At 42.8% G+C, this 27,589-nt stretch overlaps 1 protein-coding gene across 1 annotated transcript in view; it reads left to right on the forward strand.

Moving 5' to 3' along the window:
* Positions 1 to 22,863: 22,863 nt before the first annotated feature.
* LOC309569293 (uncharacterized protein) overlaps positions 22,864 to 27,589 on the forward strand; it is a gene marked incomplete at both ends in the record, with an annotated part of 60,282 nt that continues 55,556 nt past the window's right edge. Inside the window, one exon of the mRNA XM_082275075.1 lies at positions 22,864 to 22,935. Coding sequence (XP_082131201.1) covers positions 22,864 to 22,935 — 72 coding nt within the window. The remainder of the gene's footprint in view (positions 22,936 to 27,589) is intronic.

The raw sequence follows: 27,589 nt of genomic DNA on the forward strand, positions 1-27,589 counted from the left end.
ACCAAAACAAAGCTCTATTTGTGGGGAAAAAAGGACAATTGTATTTGGGTACAGCGTTGCACGACCGCGCAATTGTCAGTTAAAGTAAGACAGTGCCATATCACAAAAAATGGCCTGGTCAATAAGGGGGTAAAACCTTCGGGTCCAGAAGTAGTTAAATCGAGAACAATTTCTCTGTAGATAGGAAAGCAGCCAGACTCTTCATTGAGATGCAGCTCTCTGCTATGCAGCAGAGTCTTTAATTGTTATGTAAAAATTCATGTGTATTCAAAACTTTGACCTTGAGGTTTCCCTGCAGTAAATTATTTTTCTTCGGATACAGCTACTATTTTTCACCATAAAAGATATGCTTGCATACAATTAGACTTGTACTTATGCATAAGTAATGCGAGGGGATGAGCGGACTGTAGCCTCCATGGCTGTGGAGATTCTAGAACATGGAGAAAATACAGCTTTATACAATTCTGCAAAAAGATGTGGATTGGGAAATTTCTTAGAAATCTAAAATATAAATTAAGAACGTTTAGTTCACCTAAAGCTAATCCGATTACCCTCTCTAATTGTCCTGTTCTCCAAATGTCACCAGGAAAGAAAATGGAAGATCAATCCAAAATTTACCACCATAATAGAAATAAAGAGGCTATCTTCCAATCAGAGGATTTGTTCCCATGACAGTTGTCCAAGAGAATATTTCCCTCACATTGGACAGGTAGTCTCTCATTTTCTATTGAATCTAAAAGACGGAAAGTGAAGGTAGATCTCCCTAATTAGACACATATGGCAAAAAAAAGTGGTTATAACTCTCTTCAGAGGCGTAACTAGAACCTTCAGGGCCCCCGGTGCAAGAAACCATGAAGGGCCCCCTGGACCCCTGGCCGGGGCCCTTCCCTTCAAGCCTGGGGCTCTTCCCGCTGATCCTGGGGCCCTTTACTCTCGTTGCGGGCCCTTTCACAAGTTCTGCAGTGGGCTCCCTACCAGTGTCATTAGTACAGTAACAGTCAGAGGCATAACTAGAACCTTCAGGGCCCCGATGAAAGAAACCATGAAGGGCCCCCCGGGCCCTTCACTTCAAGCCTGGGGCTCTTCCCACTGATCCTGAGGCCCTTTACTCTCGTTGCGGGGCCCTTTATTAAAGTTCTGCAGCGGGACCCTTTCACAAGTTCTGCAGTGGGCTCCCTTGCTGCCATCTTGGGGCCTCCCCACGGTGGTGGAATGCCAGGGCCCGGTCGCAAGTGTGACCTTTGAGATCCTGGAAATTCACCCACTGGTGTCAGTAGTTTTTATTTTTTGTTATTTTAATTGTATTATTTTTTATCATTTTATATCATTTTCTTTACAATATCGCTGACTATGACTCTGTCCATTCAGAAAAGGAAGGAGCTGATAAATTACATATTTGCTGACCCCTTCCTGGTTCTCTATTGTGACACATCCCCTGCAGCAGCCGGCAGGAGAGGGAAGGGAGCACAGTGGGGGGCAGCACAGTGGGGGGGGGGAACAAGGGGAGCACACAGGGACCCAGAGACAGCAGAACACAAGTGTAGTGGATAAGAGGAGTGGCGGGGGGCAGCATACAGAGGAACCAATCTACATTTCTCTACATGCTGCCCCCCACTGCCCCTCCAATCCTGGTGTACAGGGGAGCCGCACAGGCCCCCTGGAGCATGGGGCCCGGTTGCAATTGCAACCCCTGCAACCCTTGTAGTTACGCCCCTGAGTCTTTTCTACTATATCCGAAATGAAAAAAAATATTTGGCTATAGGTAGATGTTACCCACCTGCTGACTGCTGTGAGCATAAACCACATAATAAACATGTAATGAGGAAGTAGTCCATAAATGTTAGACCAACATACACATTCACAATAGTGGTGCTAGACTGTATACATCCTCCAGGATGCTGATCAAAAACACCCTGAAGTCCGTATATGAATCACAGTTCTAAAGAGTGGTGATGTATACTGTGTTGAATGAAAAGGATGTTCCACAGCAGTGCTCCTTCCACCACACCACGTGAAAATCACACCCCTTTGTAGCTATACTCACCAGAAGGTGAATATTAATGAGCCTTATATAAATTAAACTGGCTTAGGGGACTGATCTTCTCCACCTCCAGTCATTAAATGGTCATGCTCATGTTAGGGTATAAAATAACATCACATAGCGTAATTCCGTTTCAAATATTTATTAACACAGAATATACTTGAAATACCACTCATGTTTAAAAGCAGATAACATGCAGCTTCACATAATATGATCCGTTGACAGTTCGGTATCTGTCATCTGCAGATACAGGAGATTCCCGGGTGATACTGTTCTGTCCTGTGTTCAGTCTCAGAGGTCACGTGGTCATGCCCGGACGCGTTTTGTCATTACGTCTTCATCGGCAGGCGTGACCACGTAACCAGCCTCTCCATTTTATACAACTATTGGACGCAGCTTGCACAACTTCTGCCATTAATTCACTAATCTATGGACAAGAGTATGTGTTGCTTCCGCTCTTAAAAAAATTACGGACAACTGGACACATCAAACAGCTCTTAATACCATCAGCTTTATAAGTAAAGTGAGCCTATAAGGCTTTTAAGGTGCCATTTGCAAGCTTATTTAATAGTCCTGTATTAAAATACCCATATTGGTCTGTTAGTTAACATATATCAAGCTATATAATAAAAACATCCTGCGACATATAAATTCAATTACAATGTTAAAATTGTTAAAATTCAACTTTACACATAAATACCAATAAAAAATATAAATATATATAAATTCCTCCATGGATCACTATATCACTACATAAACCACATAAGGTGTGGTTCTGGGGTTTTTCCTTGGTGTGGAGGGTTTGAGGGACCCAGTTCCCCCTGATTTGAGCGGTGGATCCTGGGCCAGTCAGGGAATGGGAAGACAGAGAAACTCCTCGGATGCACCAGAGTAACAATATGGGTTTGGAACCTCACTGTGCGGAACTGCACTAGGCTATGACACCTTTGCTTTTGTCATTGAACTACACCTCATAGGGCTGGGCCTTTTGGCCAAGACCAGGGCGTTTATTGTTATTAGGCAGCAAGGCCTAGCCAATGTACCTGCACTGGCACTTTTTTATTTTGCATATTTATAAATTTTTTTTTGCTCTACAGGTGTGTGCCACTTGCCCTTTTCATTGAGCATGTAGGGTGTGGGTCCTTGGGCCTACCCTGAAGTCTAGGGGGAGGATGTGTAGCCATAGAGGTCCTTCCCTCCCTACCTTGGGGGGAAGGGGGGTCTCTTAGGGAGAGCCCCCACCTAGTGCTCGGTTGGCTTCGACTGACCATGAGGAAAGGGGTTTGCCAAGCCATTTGGCTAGGTGGACCTGAGTGCACCTTACACTCAAAAGGTGCCTTAACCTAGGGGTCCTTCTTCTTTGAGAAGAGGATCACAGACACACCCTAAGTGCACTTTTTTTGAGTGTGCTCACATGCACTATTTTGGTTCACTTACCGGTGTTTAGTTTTGCACACCCACTGTGGGCTTTAAAAAAAACTTGCTCACTGCTGTGTGTATACAGGATATGCACTCACCAGCCACTTTTTGAGGTACACCTATTCAATTGCTTGGTAACACAAATTGCTAATCAGCCACACACATGGCAGATACTAGATGTGGTGAAGACGACTTGCTGAAGTTCAAACCAAGCATCAGAATGGGGAAGAAAGGGGATTTAAGTGACTTTCAAGGTGGCATGGTTGTTGGTGCCAAATGGGCTGGTCTGAGTATTTCAAAAATTGCTGATCCACTGAGATTTTCACACACGACCATCTCTCGGGTTTACAGAGAATGGTCCGAAAAAGAGAAAATATCCAGTGAGCGGATGGTGTGTCAAGGAAAATGCCTTGCTAATGTCAGAATTCAAAGGAGTTGGGGCAGACTGGTTTGAGATGATAGAAAGGCAACAGAAACTCAAATAACCACTCATTACAACCAAGGTATGCAGAATACCATCTCTGAATGCACAACACATCAAAACTTGAAGCAGATCGATTACAGTAGCAGAAGACCACATCGGGTGCCACACCTGTCAGCTAAGAACAGGAAACTGAGGCTACACTTCGCACAGGCTCACCAAAATTGGACAATAGAAGATTGGAAAAACGTTGCCTGGTCTGATGAGATTTCAGCTGAGACATTCAGATGGTAGGGTCAGAATTTGATGTAAACAACATGAAAGCATGGATCCATCCTGCCTTGTATCAATGGTTCAGGCTGGTGGTGTAATGGTGTGGGGGATATTTTCTTGGCACACTTTGGGCCCCTTAGCACCAATTGAGCATCGTTTAAACCCCATAGCCTACCTGAGTATTGTTGCTGACCATGTCCATCACTTTATGACTACAGTGTCCCCATCTTCTGATGGCTCCTTCTAGCAGGATAATGCACCATGTCACAAAGCTCCAATCATCTCACCACTGGTTTCTTGAACATGACAATGTACTCCACTCCACTGGCACATGGCACTGTACTCCAATGGCCTCCACACTAACCAGAGCTCAATCCAATAGAGCACATTTGGTATGTGGTGGAAAGATAAATTTGCATCATAGATGTGCTGCCAACAAATCTGCAGCAAATGCTATCATGTCACTATGGAGCAAAATCTCTGAGGAATGTTTCCAACACCAGGGCCATCTTACCGAATGGGCAAGCTGGGCAGTTGCCCGGGGGGTCCCACCTGCCCAGCGACCCAGCCAAGCATTAGTCCCGATTCCTGTGAGCATCCCGTCGCGGGACTTAGCAGGTGGGAAGCGCCTGTTGGCCTTTCGCTGCTGTCAGGCCACTTGGGCCGTGGAGGAGGAGCCCACAACTGCAGGAATGCCTGTCCGCCTCCACGGGAACAGGCGCACACAGGACAGTCGAGTCTGACTCCCGTCCCTGTGTGTGTTCACCGGACCCAGCCACCAACCATGGAAGCTGCCATTAGCCTGGTACTGCTGTACCAATAAATAGCATCTTATCAATAATTTGTATATTTATTCTTGTGGGTGATTGTGTAGGTGGGGCCCCAGTGCACTGCATTGCCCGGGGCCCTTTAACCTCTTGCCAACCGCCTACCATAGTATTACTGTGACAGGGCGGCTCGGCTGCACAAAATCATATAGTACTACGTGATTCTGTGCACGAGGTCTTGGCGGCGCTTGCGCGCTGCCGGAGCCGCACTCCCGCTGTGTTTAGACAGGCTGCGGGAGGAGCGGCGGAGATTGCCGCCGGCCTATCGCAGTCATCAGAGGAACTGACAGAAGACCTGCCTGCTAATGTAAACAAAGCAGGCGGGTCTTCTGTCACACATGCAGAGAGAGATCAGGAGTTTCAGCTAAGCTGATACCCTGATCTCTCTGTGCCTGTCACAGAACCCCCCTTCCCCCCCAGTCAGTAAGCATTATTAGGCATACATTAACCCCTTTGATTACCCCCAGTATTAACCCCTTCCCTGCCAGTGTCATTTATACAGTAACAGTGCATATTATTTAGCACTGATTACTGTATCAATGTCACTGGTCCCCAAAAGGTGTCAAAAATGTCACTTAGGGTCCTGATCTGTCTGCCGCAATGTCGCAGTCCCGCTAAAAAACGCTAATCGCCGCAATTACTAATAGAAACAAAAAAATAAATAGAAATTCCAAAAATCTATCCCGTAGTTTGTAAACGCTATAACTTTTGTGCAAACCAATTAAAATACGCTTTTTTTTTTTACCAAAAATATGTAGCAGAATACAAATTGACCTAAACTGATAAAAAAAAAAAAAAAAAAAATTTTTATGGTTTATAGCAGAAAGTAAAAAATATGGCATTTTTTTCACAATTGTCGCTCTTTTTTGTTTATAGCGCAAAATCTAAAAACCGCAGAGGTGATCAAATACTACCAAAAGAAAGCTCTATTTGTGGGGGAAAAAGGACATCAATTGTATTTGGGTACAGCGTCGAAATTTTTCATTAAAGTAACGCAGTGCCGAATAGCAAAAAATGGCCTGGTCATTAAGGGGGTAAATCTTCCGGAGCTGAAGTAGGTAATGCTCTTAAGATGGCACTGTCCAACAACTTGTTGAATCTATGCCACGAAGAATGAAGGCAGTTCTGAAGGCAAAAGGGGGTCCAACCCGATACTAGCAATTTGGCCGGTTAGTGTATATATAGATTTTTTTTTTTTTTTGGTCATGGTATTTTACTCCATTCTATACTGTCCATAGCAATTAGTTGCCATCTATGTAAATAAGTTTATTTACAATTGTGACAACTTTCTAATTTTCAGTATTGACATAGAATAGATACACGTGTGTGGCTGTAACGTATATAAAGCGCTAATGAAAACTTTTCTGTTGTGCCTTAATTGAAACATATCAATCAATAACTTTCATAATGGTTTTGAAAGACTTATACAAGTCTTGAACAGCTGTTTGTGACCCAGTTCTCCATCCAATATATTGAAAGAAATCTCTGCTGTACCTGTAAAAAATAATCACAGCGGTGCTGCACTTAATTAATTAGGCATGATATTGACTGCTGTGTTTTAAAGGAATACAATACAATTGCACTGCTTGCCACCAATGTACCTTAGGCGTCATTAAAACATATTTTGCTGCACCAAAGAACTGTTCTTTGGTTTGAGTTTGCTATGGCATATTGGGGGTTTCCAGCAAGGTATTTCTTACCTAACACATAGATGTGACACAGCACTTTTACAAATTGCTAAATTGAAATCATATCATACAGAATAAAAATATATAAATATATATATATATACAGTATATATATATATATATATATATATATCATATCATTGCAACAATTGTAGCAAATTTCATTGCACATCATTACTGGTTTCTACTCTGTAGGAAGTGTAACTGGCTTTTACAATCACTTCAGTAACCAATTAGAGTGCCTAGTGGAAGGGATTTTTAAGGCACCCCATGGACCCATATATAGAGTTTTTGATAAAAATCTATAAAATACCCATAAAACAACCATGGGATATCTTTAATTGTTATGTTGCATACTACAGTAATGTACAGTCTTTATTAGTTGTGCACTTCCCCATTTGTCCCTGTCAAGATATCATACACTATATTACCAAAAGTATTGGGACACCTGCCTTTACACGCACATGTACTTTATCCACTTCCCGCAAACCTGTACATTGGCTTGAAGTGGTTGTACCGGTGTGATGGCTGCAGCTAGAGACATCACCCCGGTACCATTTTGGCGGTTGGCTTTCTGATGATAACAACCAATGCGGCTCAGCAACCGCTCTGCCATTATCAAAGGGAGCAGGAGGGGTTGCCACCCCCCCCCCCCATCACCGCCTTCCGCCACTCTGCCCGTGTCTTCCGTCCCTCTCTGAGACCTGAGTGACCAACCGGCACATCCGCCGGCTGGTCAGAGTCCCAAATGAGCCAGATTCGGCTTTGATCGGGTCTCCAATGAAGTTAGTTGGAAGCAATGTCACTTCCGGTTTACTTGGCTGCCAATGGCGCCATTTTAAAAAAAGTGACAGTATTCAAAAATTCAGATTTTTGAAGTTTTGAATACTTTTAAGTGCAAAGGAGGGATTTGGGGTCCCTCAATAAAGAGTACCTGTCAGTGCCTATTACTGTCACATGGGATGTTTACATTCCTTGTGACAGCAATAAAAGTAATCAGAATTTTTTTTTTTAGGGAACAGTGAAAAAAAAAAAAAAAATAAATAGGAAAAAAATATATTTTACGTAAGTCGCGCCCGCAAATGTAAAAGGTGTTGAAATCACAAGTGTTAGGTATCGCCGCGATCGTCAGAGTAAGAGCAATAATTCTAGCAAAAGACCTCCTCTGTAACTCTAAATTGGTAACCATTAACATTTTTTAAAGCGTCGCCTATGGAGATTTTTAAGTACCGTAGTTTGTCGCCATTCCACGAGTGTGCGCAATTTTAAACCGTAACATGTTAGGTATCTGCAAAAATTGTTTCAAAAAGGTTTAGGGCTTTTAAGGTGCATTATGAAAAAATATAAAAAGAATTAATAAAAACAGTTATCAATCTTGTTGGGATAATACCACAAACAATTCCTCACAATACCACAAACAATTCCTCGACATGTTTCGCTGTATATGTATAGCTTCTTCAGGAGGATTTAGTTTGGATAATGCTCATACATGCTAGTGAGAAAACATAACACACATAAAAATAATTGAATTACTGCATAGTATTTGAAAAAAATATTTTTTAAAGCAAAAAATCACATTGTTATTACATATTTTGGACAAGGAAATGTATGCTTATAATTGCTGGAACCAATTAAAGAAACAACAATTCCTATAGTGGGTGATTTGTCTGTAAACTTCCAGAAAAGTCTTTATTCTTTATTCAGTGAACCTAGATTCAGGAGGACCCTTAGGATTTTAAAACAAAAACAAATGTCGGAGGGATTTGACATCAGTGCACTGCAAGAGGCAAATCAGGCCCCCGAGTGGTGATACACCTATGGGAGGGACATAATATAATATAATATAAAATAATATATCTCTCATAAATCTTTATCAGAAAAAATAATTAAATAATGTTTGGCGTGCCTTATTGATTCATAAAAAAGGAGAGAAAAGAAAAAACAATAATTGCCTTATCTCATATGTTTGTTTCAAATCACAACTTACTAATGGTATAAGAAAAGCTTATGCCGGAACCAGGAGGAGATTACAGTGGTGGATTCCACTCCAGGGGAAAACCAAAGCTGGACTATCACCCATCTAATAAAAGGAAGGGAAGGGGGATAATAAAGTACTTATTTGAATAATAAAATATTCCCAATAGATTCCCAATAGACAATAGGAATTATTTGAGGTATTATCCCAACAAGATTGATAACTGTTTTTATTATTCCTTTTTTATTTTTTCATAATAAAAATTGGCCATTTTAATATAATGTGTTTTCTCTGATCTTCTGGCACCTTAAAAGCCCTAAACCTTTTTGAAACAATTTTTGCAATTATTTCTGGGTGTGGTGCATTTAACCTATTTGGTACTCTCGTCTATATTAAATACAGTATATACCATGTTAGGTATCTATTTACTCGGCGTGACATCCTCTTTCACAATATACAAAAAATTGGGCTAACTTTACTATTTCTTTGTTTAAAAATTCAGTGAAGCATGTTTTTTTTTAAAAAAAAATTGAGTTTGAAAGACCGCTGCGCAAATACTGTAATGACATAAAATATTGCAACAACTGCCATTTTATTCTCCAGAGTCTTTGCTAAAAAATATATATATAATGTTTGGGAGTTTTAAGTTATTTGCTAGCAAAAATATGGATTTTAACTTGTAAACAAGTGTCATAAATAGGCTCGGTCCTTAAGGGGTTAATCGCATCCCAGTCTTAGTCCGTAGGGTTCAATAGTGAGTTGGCCCACCCTTTGACGTTATAACAGCTTCAACTCTTCTGGGAAGGCTGTCCACAAGGTTTAGGAGTGTCTATGGGAATGTTTGACCATTCTTCCAGAAGTGCATTTGGGAGGTCAGGTACTGATGTGTACAAGAAGTCCTGGCTCGTATTGTCCACTTTAATTCATCCCAAAGGTGTTCTATTGGGTTAAGGTCAGGACTCTGTGCAGGCCAGTCAAGTTCCCCCACCCCAAACTCACTCATCCATGTCTTTATAGACCTTGTTTTGTGCACTGGTCCAAATCATTTGGTGGAGGGGGGGTTATGGTGTGGGGTTGTTTTTCAAGGGTTGGGCTTGGCCCCCTGGTTCAAGTGAAGGGAACTCGTAAGGCGTCAAAATACCAAGACATTTTGGACAATGTCAGGTTCCCAACTTTGAGGGAACAGTTTTAGGATGGCCCCTTACTGTTCTAACAAAACTTAGCACCAGTGCACAAAGCAATGTCCATAAAGACATGGATGAGCGAGTTTGGGGTGGAGGATCTTGATTGGTCTGCACAAACCTTGTGCACAGCCTACCCAGAAGAGTTGAAGCTGTTATAGCTGCAAAGGGTGGGCCAACTCAATATGGAACCCTACGGACTAAGTCTGGGATGCCATTAAAGTTCATGTGCGTATAAAGGCAAGCGTACCAATCCTTTAATGGGTATTTTATTGATATTTAAATAAAATTACTTTTTCTTACACAAAAATGTAATTAGTATCAATATTCAAATACAAGACAGTACCATATATTCAGCAGCATGGTTTCCAACCATAGACATACACAAACGTTTACACTATATAAGGTAAATCTCCGGCAGAACTTGTGTCCAAATATTAGACGAAGTGTTATCGCGTCTACAAACTAGGGGAAAGATTTATGTCATTTTTATTTATTTATTTTTCTTTACTAGTAATTGCGGCGATCAGCAATTTTTAGTGGGACTGCGACATTGCGGCGGACATATCGGACCCCTAACTGACATTTTTGACACATTTGGGGGGACCAGTGACATTACTACAGTAATCAGTGCTAAAAATATGCACTGTTACTGTAATAAGGACACTGGTAGGAAAGGGGTTAACACTAGGGGCGATCAAAGGGTTAAATGGATGCCTGGGGGATGCTTTCTAACTGCGTGGGGGATGTTACTTATGAAATGAACACAGAGACCTGTGATCCTAAATAGGAGGAACACAGAATTCCTGTGTTCATTGCTGACAGAACAGCGGTCTGCCGTGTTTACAACAGCAGACCACCGCTCTGTCACCACAGGGAGCGATCACGGGTGCCCGGCCCCACAGAGCAGCTTCCTTTCTGGCGAATGGGCACGCGCACCCCTATAATCGCTGCCGCGAAGCGACGTACAGGTACGTCGTTTCGCGGGAACCTGCCGCAGTATATCTGCGGCGGCTGGTCGGCAAGTGGTTAAAAAAACACTAGTTTACATGGAGCCTCAAAATTCACAACAGAGGCACAAATACCACAACTACTTCCCCCTTTAATTTCTATACAAGAATCTTGGCAGCCTGTCTGTCTTCTAATGTAGACACACAGCATGTGCTTCTAATTTGTTAGCCTTGTTTCACACCTGCAGGTGCGACCAAGCTCGGGTGCATTTCAGTGTGTTCCTGCACACTTGTAGGGCAGCCCATTTATTTCAAACATGGAAAATAAGTCCATTACTTTTTTTCTAAAAATGTGCCGCTACAAACTGCTTGATTCTGAGGCAGCATGCGGTTTTGCGCATACATTTTTAGATGCATGGGGTTGCCAGTAACAAATAATGGCACCAGACTTTATATTCTTGGGATTTTTGAAATAAAAAGAAATGGCATGTTTTTTAAGGTTTCTTACTGTTTGTTAGTACTATGTACATACTTTAAAGTGGAGTTCCACTCAAAAGTGGAACTTCTGCTTTAAGTGGTCCTGACCCCCTGACATGTCACATTTGGCATTTCATTTTTTGGGGGGAGGGGGTACCTAGTTTTGACAGGTACCCAATCCCACTCCCGCTCGGGCCGCCTAGGTGCCTCGAGCAGAAGTTCTCTTCTCCCCCTCCCTCCCTGCTGTAATGATATTCCGCACTGGACACACAAAAAGCTGTTACAAGCGGCCATGTTGTTCAGTCATTATAGGTCAGCCATGACAGTCTTGCAGAACAGTTATACACGCAGCGATATTAATCCCTGCCTCATGTAATTCATTGAATGCATACGAGCCGTTATCTCAACTCAGGGACATAAAACATATCATTGAGTCCTGGCAGGATGTCTGTTTCTTCCGTCCACGCCTATCGTAAAACTTTGAACAAATCCATTAAGGATAACCAGAACTAATGGGGGTCGTAAGTAGCGATCAGAGAGCTCTGCCAATTCAAGACTTAATGACAAATATACACACGATTCATAAAAGCAGAGAGGAACATGACACATTAAGAAAGTATATATTTGGATGGGAAATTTCATACTGAACAAATTAAGACCATGCATGACCACCCTATCACATATAGAATAGAAGATAGCTGTTAGATATTCCCTGGGTGACATCTGAGATATTCTGTGTTTGGTATTCCTGGATGCAAAATGACATGCTGAATGATAAACTATCAGTTTAAAGAATGTAACCAATACATCATTTAAGATATGAATAGTGGTATAAAACTGTCTAAAGAGGAGGGTCTTGATGCGGTCATAACCCCAGGACAGCCCATGGCCACTCTGTTTAAATTGGTCAGGGGCATCTGTCAACACCCCTTTGATCCCAAAGAAAAAGGGTGACCCCTAACCAGTGAGGAGTTCTCATGGTAACATCAAAGAAGGAACATCTATTTGAGATCACACCTGGCTCATCGATTGAACTCTGATAACACCCAGGATATTGACTGCAAGTATTTTTCCTCCTCAATTCTGCCTTATTTTTATAATTGCTAAATTACGTCTCTAATTCTTTGAAACACCTTGTTTCTGTAAATATTTTATGTAGCACTGCCCCCTTGAGGACTGCTAAATTCTTAACCTTCATGGGTCCCTCTGGGTTACTGTTAGCAACTGCATGCACAAACGTAACACTTTACTTTCCGGCTCAGTCAATGATCAGTCTAGGGGTTGTAGTTGTTTTTGTTTTTTTAATTTAAATAGGGATAGAATTAGGGAAAGTGTGGGATACTCCAAAATTGAAATATTCACAGTTGATGAGGAATCTGAAGGTGCAGCCAAGCTGCAAATTCACCTTGCCACTAGATGAATTGAAGGTAAAGACTCTGTAATGAAGACTTGATTGAGCAACTGTCTTCAGGGTACTCGCCTAGCACCCCCTTTCATTCCACTAGCTTACACCCATCCTCTGACTACTCTTCTCTGGGGTGACCTCCTCACAGGTCAGACCCTCAGACACGATCCCCTGTACTCACGATACTGTTTTTCTAGGTTCTCCGGTGTCTCAACCCCTCTAGTCAGCTCTCCCGGACCTCTGGGTTCAGCTCCTTCCTTCTGGTTTCCCAGGCCAACTGCCTGTGACCACATGCCACCAATGCAGAGAAGGAGACAGCCATCACCCTCCTTCCGGGGCTCTGCTCACCAGCCAAAGGCCCCCCGAGCACATGTGCTCCTGGCTTTTATATGACACCCCAGAATGCACCGAGACAACCAGTCTGTGCCAATCACTGAGGCTGTATCAAAGCCTGTGTACCCATTGGCCTGGTTTCCTCCACTGTCCAATATGCCTCTCTATTGGACCAGTGTGGACACTCCCTAGAACAGATGAATCACACACTGAGCACTATGAGCATACCTAATTCACAGATCCTGCTCTCTGTTAAGCAGAAATCAATATAGAATTTGCCTGCTGCTCCTCTGATAGGCAGACAGAGCCAATACTATACTCACTCTCTAGCACCTACCTAGGAGGGTGCTACATTTATTTGCACCAACTTTGACCTTTTCACTATTAAAACCTTATTTTGAAAAGTGTTAGCCTTGTCCCTAAGCTCTTAATGCAAGATAACAAAGAACCTGTCTCTTAAAGAGTGCTATTGTATAGAATAAATCCTTTTAACATACCTGTCTGTGGTGACAGACGATTATTCTAAAATCATAATTGGTATTTCTAAAATGACGAGCTTCCTCCGGACTCGGGCTAAACGGAGGTGATGGCATGTAAAGGGTTGATTGCTTAATTAGCCCTGTGGCAATCGCTCTTAGCCTGCTGGCACCTAGATTGTGGTCCCGCAAGCTGGAAAAACTTTGTGCAGGATGCAACTGAGATTGGCATTGTTACGTAAGTGACGGCAGGGTGTGAGATTGGCTGTTCCTTTGTCACGTCCGTCACACCTGCAATCATCTGGGACACGTCACAGGTCCCAGAAGATTGCCCGTCCATTCAGAATGCGCAGCGCGACTCGCACATGCGCAGTGCACACCTGGCTGTGAGAGGACAGAGAGATCCAAGGCTCCCCCCCGGCCGCATCGCTGCACCGTGGGACAGGTGAGTCCCTTTTTATTAGTAATGGCAGCGATCAGCGGTTTATAGCGGGACCCCTAACTGACATTTTTTACTTTTTTTGGGGACCAGTGACATTAATACAGTAATCAGTGCTAAATAATAGGCACCTTTACTGTATAAATGACACTGGCAGGGAAGGGGTTAACACTGGGGGTGATCAAGGGGTTAATGTATGCCTGTTGGTGCTTACTGACTGTGGGGGGGAAGGGCTCTGTGACAGGCACAGAGAGTTCGGGGTTTCAACTTAGCTGAAACTCCTGATCTCTCCCTGCCTGTGTGACAGAAGACTCGCCTGCTTTGTTTATATAAGCAGGCGGGTCTTCTGTCAGTTTCTCTGACGACCGCGGGAGGCCAGCAGCGATCGCCGCCGCTCCTCCCGCTGCCTGCACCCACTGCGTCTAATCACCGTGGGAGCGCCGCTTTGGCGGCGCACGCGCACCGCCAAGACCTCGTGCACAAAATCAAGTAGATATACGGGATTTTGAGCAGCCGAGCAGCCCTGCTGCAGTATATCTGTGTGGGGCAGTCGGCAAGTGGTTAAAGGTTGTTCAGAAAAGACGTCAGCCCCAGGAGTGCATTGCCAGCTGACTTCTGGACTTGCATTGTGTAGCACTGCAAAGTAAGAAGCAGAGCCTTAATTTGTAGTGAAAGCAGGGCTTTTTTTCAGCTGGAACTTGGGGGAACTCTGCTCCACCACCTTTGGCTCAGGCCCTCTGCTCCTTGCTCATCACTATCTCTTGTAAAAACAGAGGTCTGGCTTCCTGTGTTTTCCAAGTGCAGTATGGGGACAAAGGAGATGCCGGTGCCTGGGGTGCAGTGCTAATGCTGACACCCCCACTGGATGATCTCCCTGCAAGTGAGAGAGGCAAAGTCATCTACGGTGTGAGGAGAGGTACTAGAGAAGAAGAGGGGTAAAAGTGAGATGTGGATGGGGGATGCAGAGCTAAGCAGCTGTGTGTAACGCTCCTGTGTTTTATGTATGATGTGGATTTTCAGCTGCAGAAATATTCCACTTCAGTAGTCATGTAGAGAAATGCTGAGACACCATTCCCAACTCTCAATGACTCATCATGTGTGGAGGATCTCAATTCAGCAATTAAATACACACACTCAATTGGATGTTTCCTAGAGGTGCTTATGTATATAGTAACACAGTGATGATAGGCTGAAGAGACAGGTTGGGTAGAGATGGTAGATGACAGACACTTGAAAGGAAATGTTCTTGAAAGTAAGATAGTAGCAGATGAGATGCAGATAGGTTTAGCAATCATGTATGGTAGCAGATGACAGAGTAGCAGGTGGACATACAAGAGAGATCAACCCAGTGCAAGAACAGGTGGTAGTAGGCTCAAGAGCTAGCAATCTTAGATAATGCAGATGTAGTAATAGTCCTTAGTATGCAGAGCTAGATAGTGTAAGCTTTACTATGAAAGTTATAGAGGTTTCCCCACGGGGTACTTATCACTAATAGCAATGTAGCAGAGGAGAGGTTCGGCAAGAGCGGATGATCCGGTAGCGGGATACAGGGATCAGCGCAGCGTGGTTCCGACAGCGAGGTAAGCTTGCAAGCATGAGAGCTTCAAGACAGGTTAGCATCAAGGCACAAAGCATACTCCCATACTCTGCACATAGCACACCCCTGAACTCTGCACTGTATATGTAGCACACTCCCGTACTCTGCACGTAACACACCCCTAACTCTGCACTGTATACGCAGCACACTCCCGTACTCTGCACGTAGCACACCCCTGAACTCTGCACTGTATACGTAGCACACTCCCGTACTCTGCACGTAACACACCCCTGAACTCTGCACTGTATACGCAGCACACTCCCGTACTCTGCACATAGCACACCCCTGAACTCTGCACTGTATACGCAGCACACTCCCGTACTCTGCACGTAGCACACCCCTGAACTCTGCACTGTAAATGTAGCACACTCCCATACTCTGCACATAGCACACCACTGAACTCTGCATTGTATATGTAGCACACCCTCGTACTCTGCACGTAGCACACCCCTGAACTCTACACTGTATACATAACACACTCCCGTACTCTGAACATAGCACACCCCTGAACTCTGCTCTCTGTGTGTAACTCCACTGAACGCTGCACTCTGTACATAATGCACTCCTGGAATTTGATGCCCCTTTATGACCCTCTCACTGTTAGTGAAATTTTGACCAGTTTGGGGAGGAGGTTTTGGGGGGGGGGGGGGGATTTGTGGTTGAGTTCCTGCACCGTTTTCTGAGAAAAAAAAGCCCTGAGTGAAAGTATATGACTAACCCAATGTACATATATAATTCTGAATTAAACTAATACAAAGTATAGCACTAATATACAAAGTTTTTAAATTATCAACATTTTTCAGTAAGATTATTAACAAGCTGATCTTTTTTATATGTCTAAACATAAACATTGAAATGACTATTTATTTTCTTTAATACCAGACAGCATATCCTTACAAACATTGACTTATACTTATTGCGTAATGCTATTTTCCCTAGCAGGTAAGAACGCGGCGTAAACAATCATGCCGTCTTGCTTGGATTTGCAATCTGCTCTTTTCTGGTACAGCCAGACTCTGTCTACTCTCCGCCTTCTACCGGCTTCAATTTATATTAATTGCTCACAATAAATTCACAATCGGTGGCACATCATTTGAAGAGGGGCTGCTTAACATTTTCTCTTGGCAGGCTGGAAATGATTGGGTGGGTTGCTGAATGTGATATAATGCCGGTGTAAAGGACAAGCAGAGGACTCGGCCCAGGAGTAAATAATACGTTGTCATTAGTTTTGTCACTAAACCAGGAATTATGTAATAAGTCATCCCGCTATCAGCACAGAGCAATTAATTCAAAGCCGACAGAATGTGGGAGTTCAGACAGCATTCATCCCAGTTACTCCTATTTCAATTTGCTTACAGCATAACTCCAGTTTCTTTTTAAAACTGGTATAACATATTATTGCTCCAAAAGCCATGCAGTAAGTTTAGATGATCAAACATTACCTTTCCTTTTTTTCTTCAGCAGATTTTCTATCCGTACCAGAAGTTTGTAATTTTTTTTCTTCTTTGTAGCCATGGCAAAAGTACACAATTTTTTTATTTCTCCAATAGTTCTCATAACTTAGCTTGGGAAATTACCTCCCAAAGGCTTGCACAGAGGCGGATGTCAAATTACAGACATCTGCTGAAATGCCCCAGTTTCATCTTTAGTCGGATTACTTGAAAACGATGTTAGGATAAATTCACAGCTGCTTTTTTGGCCGAGCTCATGTACTGTAGCTGTGGGAAAGTCAGCAGAGTTTGCCCGATGATTAGCTGCGGGAGGCATCCCCATTGAAAGCAATGGGAGGCTGCCAGCTCCGGCAGTGAATTGCGTGAAATCGCTAAGCACAGACTTCCTGTGAGTTATTGACCCTGGATGCAGACTCTACGTCCAGGGCCAATCCCTCGCAAGTAATTGCTGCAAAGCTATTACATGAGAGTGGCTGCAATTAACTGCTGGCAGCTTCCCAATCCCATTGCTTTCAATGGGGCTGCCTTTTCTTCCATCTATACTCTGTCGGTTGAAAAACACAGGTCTGGATGTAGCCTTACTTAAGCCCCGTACACACGTACCGATTGTCGGCCGAACGATCGGCCGTCTTTTGTCCGTTGCTGTCCTGTCGGCTGAAAACTGCAAAAGACTGCACATGAATTTTGTCGGCCAACAACAGCCGACTGCAGAAGTGATGTCATGTGATGGTTAACTTTCTGTGTCTTTTTTCTTTTCTGAGCATGCCCAGTCGTGCTAATCGGCTGTTTGTCGGCCAAATTCTGTACTGACTGGCGAACAATCGGCCGTTCTGGTGTTGGCCAACAAAAATTTTAATGCCTGCACGACAGATTCTGTTCGGCCGAAAATGCGCTGTCGGCTGTCGGAAGCATCATACTAACAAGCCGACAATCGGCCGATCGTTCGGCGGCCGAATATTTACGGCCGACAATCGCTACGTGTGTACGGGGCTTTAGCTAAAGGAAAGCAGGGTGGGGGGAGAATATTACAATGTTTCTTATTACAACACTGTGAGGCCATATAAATATCATAGTAGGAAGACCCCTCCAATTAGCATTTATTTTTTGGCAAGGTTACGGAATGGCAAATCTCATTATCTACAGAACAGAAATGTGAGAAGATGTTTTGGAAAACATTGGAATGTATATAGAGAAGGACCAGGGAAAAAAATATACATTGGGTACAAACCTGTGTACCAAAGATCTGTAAACTTACCTATTTTCAGGCTGCTCTGGTCTGATCATGTTGTCCCACTGCAGGGGAGAGGAGAGGGGACACCGACAAGAGTTGGGCCATTGAAGCCTATGGGTGAGGTCACACATCCAGGCATTACCAGCCATTGTTGGAGTGCTCTCTCTTCTACCTTGCAGCCGATGATGGCTGACACAAGGGAGATCACAGAACCGTAGCGGCCTTAAAATAGATAAGTATACAGATCTTTTTTACTTTCTTACCCGGGGGGGGAGCATTTGTGAGAGTAGTTAGGTAAAGATCAGAACTCTACTGTAAGTATGCATCAACTTGCCAAAGTCTTCTCTTGAGGTTATCCTCACAGGGGTTGATCAGCATTCTTCTTTCCTAATCAAAAACAAAAACTGGCTTCCCCATTGCAGCACCAATACTCTGGCCTCAGCTTTTGGCCCATGTCTGTTTCTCCACAGATTGTTCTTTCAAACTCTGTGCACATATGCACCCCAACTGGATGCTCTCAGCAACACTGGCTCACTCTCTCTGACAGCATAACATGGACCCAGGGTTGCAGGCTTCATCCCTTTCAACTCTCTACAATGCTTTTGGTCTCCAGGACCCAATCTTAAAGCGGTAGTATCATCAATTTTACAACATTGCATTATCCAAATGATCTGTGTCAGTATTATATTACCCACCTTTTACCCTGCCTGTCACTGCAGCCGTTCTCCTTCGATTTAGATCACTGCAGTCAACTATGTCACTCGCGCATGCTCATTGTGATCTTTTTTTTCCGGCAAGATAATGAGCTTGCCGGAATATTTCAGTGTCTATTGCGGGGCTGCGTCATTTCCTCTCCTAGACGTCAGCCCCATGCTCCCGCGAGACTCCAACCTTCCCCCATTAAAAAAAAATTGGGGAATGGTCCAAATGGTGAATGAAACCAAAACAAGGCTTGGTTTCAGCGTTTACTGCGCATGCGCGGGATTTAGTAACATTACTCGTACTGTGGGCGGAAATACAGCAGCGATCAGCAGAAGAAAACCACAGCAAGGATGGCGCTGAACTTTCCAAAAATCCGAACATAAAATTTGAAATAATACAGGTTAGGAAAACGTACAATTGATTGCTTTCACTCAGTTACATTGAAAATTACATGTTACTGGTGTTGAATGCATTTAAATGATATGCTATGACTGAGTTTACTACCGCTTTAACTGCAAGACCTGTTTTCTTCCACTCAGAACAAACATCCCGGTGCCCCTCATTCTGCATACAGAATATATATGCATTTTACTTCCTGCTCTCCACTTTCTTTCTCCGCTGGGGTCCCCCAAGGTTTTGTTCTTGTACCTCTCCTATTCTCAATCTACACCTCCTCCCTGGGTCAGTTGATTACCTCATATTGTTTTCAACACTATTTTTATGCCGATGACACCCAAATCTATATCTCCACCCCTAAGCTTACTCCATCAGTCTCCTCATGCATCATTCATTTACTAACAGACATATCAGTCTGTATGTCACACCACCTCCTCAATCTCAATCTATCCAAAACTGAGCTCATAATATTTCCTCCCCCTACGTGCCCCTTCCCCTGGTATCTCTGTTAAAATCAATGGATCAACTATCAACCCATCCCACATGCCAAGGTCCTAGGTGTAATCCTAGACTCTGAACTATCCTTCCGGCCCCACATCCAATCACTGTCCAAAGCTTACTGCCTCAACCTTCGCAACATAGCCAAGATATGCCTCTTCTTAACCAACTACACCACAAAGCTTCTAAATCAATCCCTTTTCACCTCTCGCCTCAACTACTGCAACTCCCTCCTCATTGGCTTACCTTTACATAGGCTATCCCCCCTTCAGTCCATTATGAATGTTGCTTCCAGGCTCATCCACCTTACAAACTGATCAGTGACTGCTACCCCTCTCTTTCGATCCTTCCACTGGCTTCTGCTCACCCAACGAATTAAATTCAAGATACTAACAATACCTTACACAGCCATCCACAACTCTGCCCCCAGTTCATCACGAAACTAGTCTCGAAATACCAACCAAATCTTTCTCTTCATTCCCCCCAAGACCCATGCTCTCCAGCTCCCTTATCACCTCCTCCCATGCTCACCTCCAGGTTTTCTCCAGAGCCTCTCCCATCCTCTGGAACCCCTTACCCCAAGTTATCCGACTATCTCCTACTTTGTCGACTTTCAGATTATCCATAAAAAACTCATGTCTCCAGAGAATCCTATCTGGTCCCCACCTAACAACTGTGCATTTATTTTCTCCATCGGTCGATCCCCACAGTTATTACATTTTGTATCTCTTGACCCTCCCTCTTAGTTTGTAAACTCTAATGAGCAAGGATCTCTGATTCCTGCTGTATTAATTTGTGTTATAATTGTGCTGTCTGCCCTACCCTTATGTTGTAAAGTGCTGCGTAAAATATCGGTGCTATACAAATGCTGTATAATAATAAAAAAATAATAATATAGATTTCAGTGCAGCAGGTGCTCATTCTTATGCACATGTGCAGGATCATGAGCATTGAAGCCTAACAACGTGCAAGGACTAGAATGCACAACCACATGAGTATTGACGTGCACGTGCCCGAGCGCGTACACGTAGGCATACGCATGCACACACGTCCACAGATCGTGGCGCTCAGCAGTCTGCCTGGCCTCAGTGCTGGATTGACTTCAGTTCTGGTTCCTGTGTTCCTGGTCCTTGAAAGTCTGCTAACCTTGTTTCTGACCCTGCTGCGTCTGTGTCTTTATTCACCCCCTGCTTGTTATGTCTGCTGCTCGCTTGTGTTACCAACCTCGGCTTGTATTTCTTGCCACATCTCTGCCTCTTGACTTGGTACCTCACTGCCAGAATGTTACCAACTTCTGCCTGTTTGAACTTGATGCTGACCCTGAATCTGTCTGCTTGGTTTCTGCTGAACAAGGCTTGTGAGCTGAGCAGACTCCATACCACCACTGGAAGGACTTCTTTGTTTCCAAGCTTCAGCTCACTACAACAGCTTCCTGGCACCCTTCCACTGCCCTAGCAGTCCCAGTCTCGACTACCAGGGGTGCTTGGATGGGAATAGCGCAACAGGACACCCTTGTCATCTCGACACCTTTGTCATCTCAGGCTCCAAAGTCAGGTACATGACACTGCCCATTCTTGAGATAGTGCCTTATGGAAACTTTAGAACACTGTTTTTGTGCTAGTATACATGCTTGCGAGATGGAAGAAAACATTTGTAATCAACATATGGCCAGGCACTTGTTAAGGCAGCAACTGTCAGACCTTGGTGGGCCTTTAAACATTTATTCCCAGCTTACTCCCAGCTATTTTATCTACTTTTATCTAATAAGACCAAACCTGAACTTGATCTTAAATGGCATAAAAGGCAACCCTGGTCATTAGCCTGAGAACATCGTCATATTAAAGCAGAGTTCCACCCGGGAACGTTTTTTTATATAAAAATACCCCCGGGACAGTCAGGGCTAGTGCATTCCACAATGGCTAGCCTCTGAACTGTCCCGGGTTGCACTTACCTTTTAGAAGAATTACTTACCTTGAAAATGTATTGTCCAGCGCTGCCATCTCAGGTGTGGGCAGCTTGAAGCCAGCGCGATCCTCTTCTGTGTCCTCTTCCGTCTTCTTCGGTCCCACAGTGCACTGCACCAGCCCCGAACTGCAGGCATGCCCAGAAGCTGTTTAGCAAGGTATGACAGCGCATGCACCGGAACTGACGTTGGGGCCGGTGCAGGCGCATTGATTCCTGGGAGCGATGGCGTTCAGCTTCCAGGAATCATTGCAAGCCAGGAAGTGCCGAATCGCCGTGGCCGCCGAGGGGAGGAAGAGGAAGTAAGGTGAGTATATTTTCTTCTAAACCAGGTAAGTAAAAAAAAATAAAAAAATTGTCATTATCCATTTGTTTTTCAGGTGACCCCGGGCATGAAGATGGAGGTAAGTATCATTTTAGGGTGGAACTCCGCTTTAAGATGATGTTTTTCATTGTCACAAACAAGAGAACTGATCAAGAGGACAGAGATCCAGATGCATGATGCTGGATACAGGGGAAAACATGTTTCGATCTGCAAGAGACCTGAGATTGGGGGGTGGGGGGGGGGAGTTTCACCTTACAGCAGGACAATGACCCTAAACACTAAATTAAATATGCACTGGATCCAGAACTGGAAAGTCCTATGGATCAGTCATAACTCAGACCTCCAGGCATTGGAGAATTAGAAGAAAATCCTAAAACAAAATAATTAATCAACAGTCCTCATCCAACTTCACAACATCTGAGAAATTTCAGTATGGATATTTCTCAAATACTGCAGGATCCAGATATGTAACTACTGTATGTTGGAGGATAATATCAAAAGAATCATAGCATTAATTTAAAACTAATACCACATAATAACTCAGAGTAGAGAATACTTATGCCACTAAGAAAGGTCAGCTTTTTTTATTTAATGTACTCACGTCACAATAAAAAATATTTTTATATTTTATTATAAAATAACAAGTATGTTGTGTAAAACAGATAATTCAAATCCCAACAACATCTATTTGAATTCCAGGTAACACTACAAAATGTGCATAGTAAGGTAAATGCATAGCATTGTAAAAGCAAAACAGTACTCAGTGGTTTTTCATGCCGACCTTCATGTCACTACAATGTCCAGTAGAGATGTGAAGGTTGCTGGGAAGAACCACCTGGGGAATCAGGAGAACAAGACTCCTGAAAATGTTGGTTTCCCAAAAGACTTCAGAGGAGGATTCATCCTGGAAGGAGCTGCATCCTGATGGTATAGGCAGCAGTAAATATAGGTATTCCTTGTTACTTCTTTACTAGGGAAATCTCCCAAGTGGAGTCAAAGCCAGCAATAAAAGCTTGGCAAAAGTTCTAATTCCCTTCATCTCTGTGCACAACTGAAGTTTTAACTTGGAATTTGGATTTGAGGTAGCGTTTGGATTAATTTTGTAGTAGAGTTGGGTTTGGTGTTGGTTCTGTGTAATGCCCACCAAAATATGGTGTGCAGGAGGGTGTTGGGGAATACCTTCCTTCATGTGATAATGCTTGGACATGCTTTCTCATACCCAAAAGCACTGTCCACAGAAATAGGCATAACAGCACAGGAAGGGGGAGTATAAAGTGATCAGGGGATATTCTTTATATTAAATCAGTCACTTTGCGCTGAATAAGCAAGTTGACAGTGTCTCTTAAAAGTAAAATGACTGGTTGGCTTACCCTATAATTGCATTTCACACATCATTCACTTAGGCAAGGACTTTATTCCAAACATGGATATTCTAACCTAGGAAAAAAAGGTGGCTGAGCAATATAAAAGCGTTCAATCACCTTAGCAATTGGCGTCAGGAAAAATCTTAAAATTATCGTGTACAGTGAAATTGCACAGCTTTGAAGTTTTTCTATTTGAGAATATTTAGGGAATCGGAAACTTTATTGCAATGCCAGCAGTCCCATACAAAGCTAAAATCAATGACTACATCCAAACAAACAACGGCATTGTATAAATTCAATTCACGTCCTAAGCTTCCACCAGACTGTGAACCAAAAGTGACATAACAAACAGCTTGGTGACAAATACATTTACAGATATTTATTTAGCTAAGGACGTTGTTTAGAAAAAGTAAACAGGTTTCAGAAATTATTCAGAGCAATGTCAATAGAGCGAGTGTGACTTGCATGATTCATTGCATCCACTTAAAAAGCAAATTATTATTTGCCATATTTCCAGTGCTGAATATGTGAAGGAGACAACCTCCCAAACTCAGAAATTACCACTGTCGCCTCAACTTTTAGAATTATTGTGTTAACCTAGCAAACTTGTTTAAAGGGAAAATATAATTGTTTTGCAGTCAATTTTATTATATATGTACAGTATCTCGCAAAAGTGAGTACACCCTTCACATTCTTGTAAATATTTTATTATATCTTTTCATGTTACAACACTGAAGAAATTACACTTTGCTACAATGTAAAGTAGTGATTGTACAGCTTGTATAACAGTGTACATTTGCTGTCCCCTCAAAATAACTCAACACTCAGCCATTAATGTCTAAACTTCTGGCAACAAAAATTTGGCCCCAAAGTGTCAATATTTTGTGTGGCCACCAATATTTCCCAGCACTGCCCTAACCCTCTTGGGCATGGAGTTCACCAGAGCTTTACAGGTTGCCACTGGAGTCCTTTTCCACTCCTCCATGATGACTTTACGGAGCTGGTGGATGTTAGAGACCTTGCGCTACTCCACCTTCCATTTGAGGATGTCCCACAGATGCTCAATAGGGTTTAGGTCTGGAGACATGCTTGGCTAATCCATCACCTTTACCCTCAGCTTCTTTAGCAAGGCAGTGGTCATCTTGGAGGTGTGTTTTGGGGTCGTAAACCATTGGTGAGCCTCAAAAACAGGAAGGGCAGATTAGAGTTTGCCAAACAACATCTAAAAAAGCCTTTGATTTATGATTGTTAATCTGTCCCATTACTTTTGGTCCCTTAAAAAATGGGAGGAACATATACAAACTGTTGTAATTCCTACACTGTTCACCTGATTTGGATTTAAATATTTGTAATACCCTCCTCTAGTTAAGCTGCTAGGCAAATTTTGTTTTTGGTTCCACTGCAGTGAGTGATTGTTTATTTTGGTCTGCTTGGTGTTTCCTGAGCTGAGAGTTTGATTCCTCCCACCTGCTTCTAAAAGAAGTTTCCAGACCATAGGGCAGGGAGATTTAAATGATAAGTTGAATATTTATCATGCCCCAGCCAATCCCTGGAAGGAGACATCCAGAATGTGACCGGGGAGGTGTCAGGAAAGCCGAAATGTGCCCAGGCACATAGTTTTACGCAAGCACAGAATTTCCATTAGCCGCACTCATGCACGTCCACTGGCGAGCAAATCGGCATGCACTCCCGCCACTAAGACTGGCGCCAAGTATGTTTTTTGAATCATCACTTGGAGTTCTCTCAACAGTTTAATTCATGAGCATGGACAATTTTTGATTATGTGTATGTAGCAATCGCACTAGCTATAAATATCGCACAAACTATATATATAAATGTCAATATATTTCTGTCATTGTGCAAATTTTTTGTATTTAATTAATTGGGACATTTATGTTTGATTCACTATTTTAATTTTGCACAATATTTTATGTCTATGAGTTTGATTTATTTTTGGATATGATCATTCTCCAGTCAATATAGTATACACTTGTGGTTTATATGTTTGAATGTAGAGATTTTGGTTGGGCACTAGTAGCGCGGCAATTCATTATAAAGTGAATAACTCTTGCAAAGATTTGGGATTGTGGCCATTGTCAGCAGCTGAGCTCATTTAGTCCGGATTTTAAGCAGCTTGCAGGATTACAACAATTTTGAATGTGTAAGCAGCTGATAAGTGCAAATAAGTCATAGGCTTCTTTCACATGGTCCGCCTCCATAGGCGGATCCGTGCTGCTCAGCGGGGGATCGATACACTGATCCCACAGGCAGATGACAGCTCCCTCTCCACTCTGTGTGCGGAGAGGGAGGTGTCAGAGCCCCATGCATCTCTATGTGGGAATCGGATGAGAGCGGACCGCCTGTCCGCTCTCATCCGATCCCATCCGATCTGATCCCCTGGACGGATGGAAAATAGGGTTTCCATCTGTCTGGATTTCACAGGCAGGATCAGATGCGGATGGCAGCGGGTGTAAGAGGACATGTCTCCGCTGACATCCGTTGCCCAATAGGGATGCATGGGGAATCCTTTCAGATCCGCCTAAAAAACTGACAGGCGGATCTGATCGGATTGCTCATGTGAAAGAACCCTTAGCCTTTGGTTATTTATTTTTCGATAGACAACCATAATTTGTCAGCATTATGGGTGAACCAATACTTCATCGGATCTAGGAGTGTGGCTATATAATTGATGGAGATCAGGTAGGTTCATGCCTCTTTTTTTTTGGTAGTGATTAAGATTGCTAATGCAATTCTTGTTTTTTTACCTTGCCAAATTAGATTGTTGAGTTTGGAGTTAATTTGTTGAGTTTTGGAGTTTGGAGTTAATTTGTTTAAAAAATTTAGAAGGTAATCGGATGGGGAGAGCTCAAAAATAGTAAGGGATTTTTGGTAAAGTTAGCATTTTAAAGGCCACCATTCTACCAATCCATGATAATTGAGTTTTTGTATATGTTGAGAATCTTCTTGAATTTGGATTTAAAGTTTGGGGAAATTTCAAATAATTTGGAGGTCAGGTAAGCAAGATGAACTCCCAGGTATGAAATGGAAGGTTGATCCCAAATATACTTATAATTGAGATGTAGATTCTCAATCGTTTTTGAATGTTGAATGTTCATTGGTAATGTGAAAGATTTTGTACTATTACCCTTTTAGTAAGAAACACTTCCACAGTTGTCTAGAGCCTGTTGAACCTCTGACAGGGATTTTTCTGGGTTCGATAGCGATAAAATGATGTCATCAGCGAACAGTCTCCTTTTGTGTTCAGTTTGTCCAATCCTGATACCACTAATATTAGGGTTGTTTCTAATGGAGACTGTAAGTGGTTCAATAGCTAAGGAGAATATTACAGGTGAGAGCGGACAACCTTGTCTTTTACCATTTGTCAAATTAAAACTTTTAGAGATACTTACTGAGGTGAACACCCTGGCCGAAGGGTGTTGTATAAAGGGACATTATGGTTCTGTGAATAAAACCTGTAAGACTAAACTTTTTAGAGTTTCTGAAATATACCCCCAATTAACTTTATTGAATGCCTTCTCTGCATACAAACTAAGGAGCAGAGAAGGCATTTGACTGTGATCAACGTAGTTGATTAGATCGATCATGCGCCTGGTACTGTCTGGGCCTTGTCGGCCTTTTACAAAACCCACTTGATCTGCTTCTTTTAGGTTTGGTGTCTCATCCAGAAGGCGGTTAGCTAATATTTTGGCAAATATTTTTATTTCTGAATTTAATAGCGATATGGGCCTGTCGTTTTGAGGGGAAGAGGGATCTTTACCAGGTTTTGGGATTGTAATGATGACTATCTCTAACGTTCCTTTAGGGAATGGGTTATCGTTAGCTACTTGAATAAAAAGATTTGTTAGGTATGGAATTAGGGTATGCTTTATAGTCCATCAGCCCCAGGGGCCTTATTTAAAGGTAAGGAGCGAATAACTTTGCTTGTTTCTTCAACAGTAATTGGGTCATTACGTTTTTTTAATGTGTCAGGAATAATAGAGGGTAGATGAACTTTATTTAGAAATGTTGTTATTTCAATAGGAAGGGGTTGGGGAGTTTTGCCATCCTTGTTCAGGTTGTATAAGAGCTCATAATACTCTGAGAATGTTTCTGCTATCTCTTGTGGATTATAGATGGTTTTTCCCAACTTATGATGTA

Source organism: Pelophylax lessonae, assembly GCF_965119305.1.
Source record: "Pelophylax lessonae genome assembly, chromosome: 1".
Classification (NCBI taxonomy): Eukaryota; Metazoa; Chordata; class Amphibia; order Anura; family Ranidae; genus Pelophylax; species Pelophylax lessonae.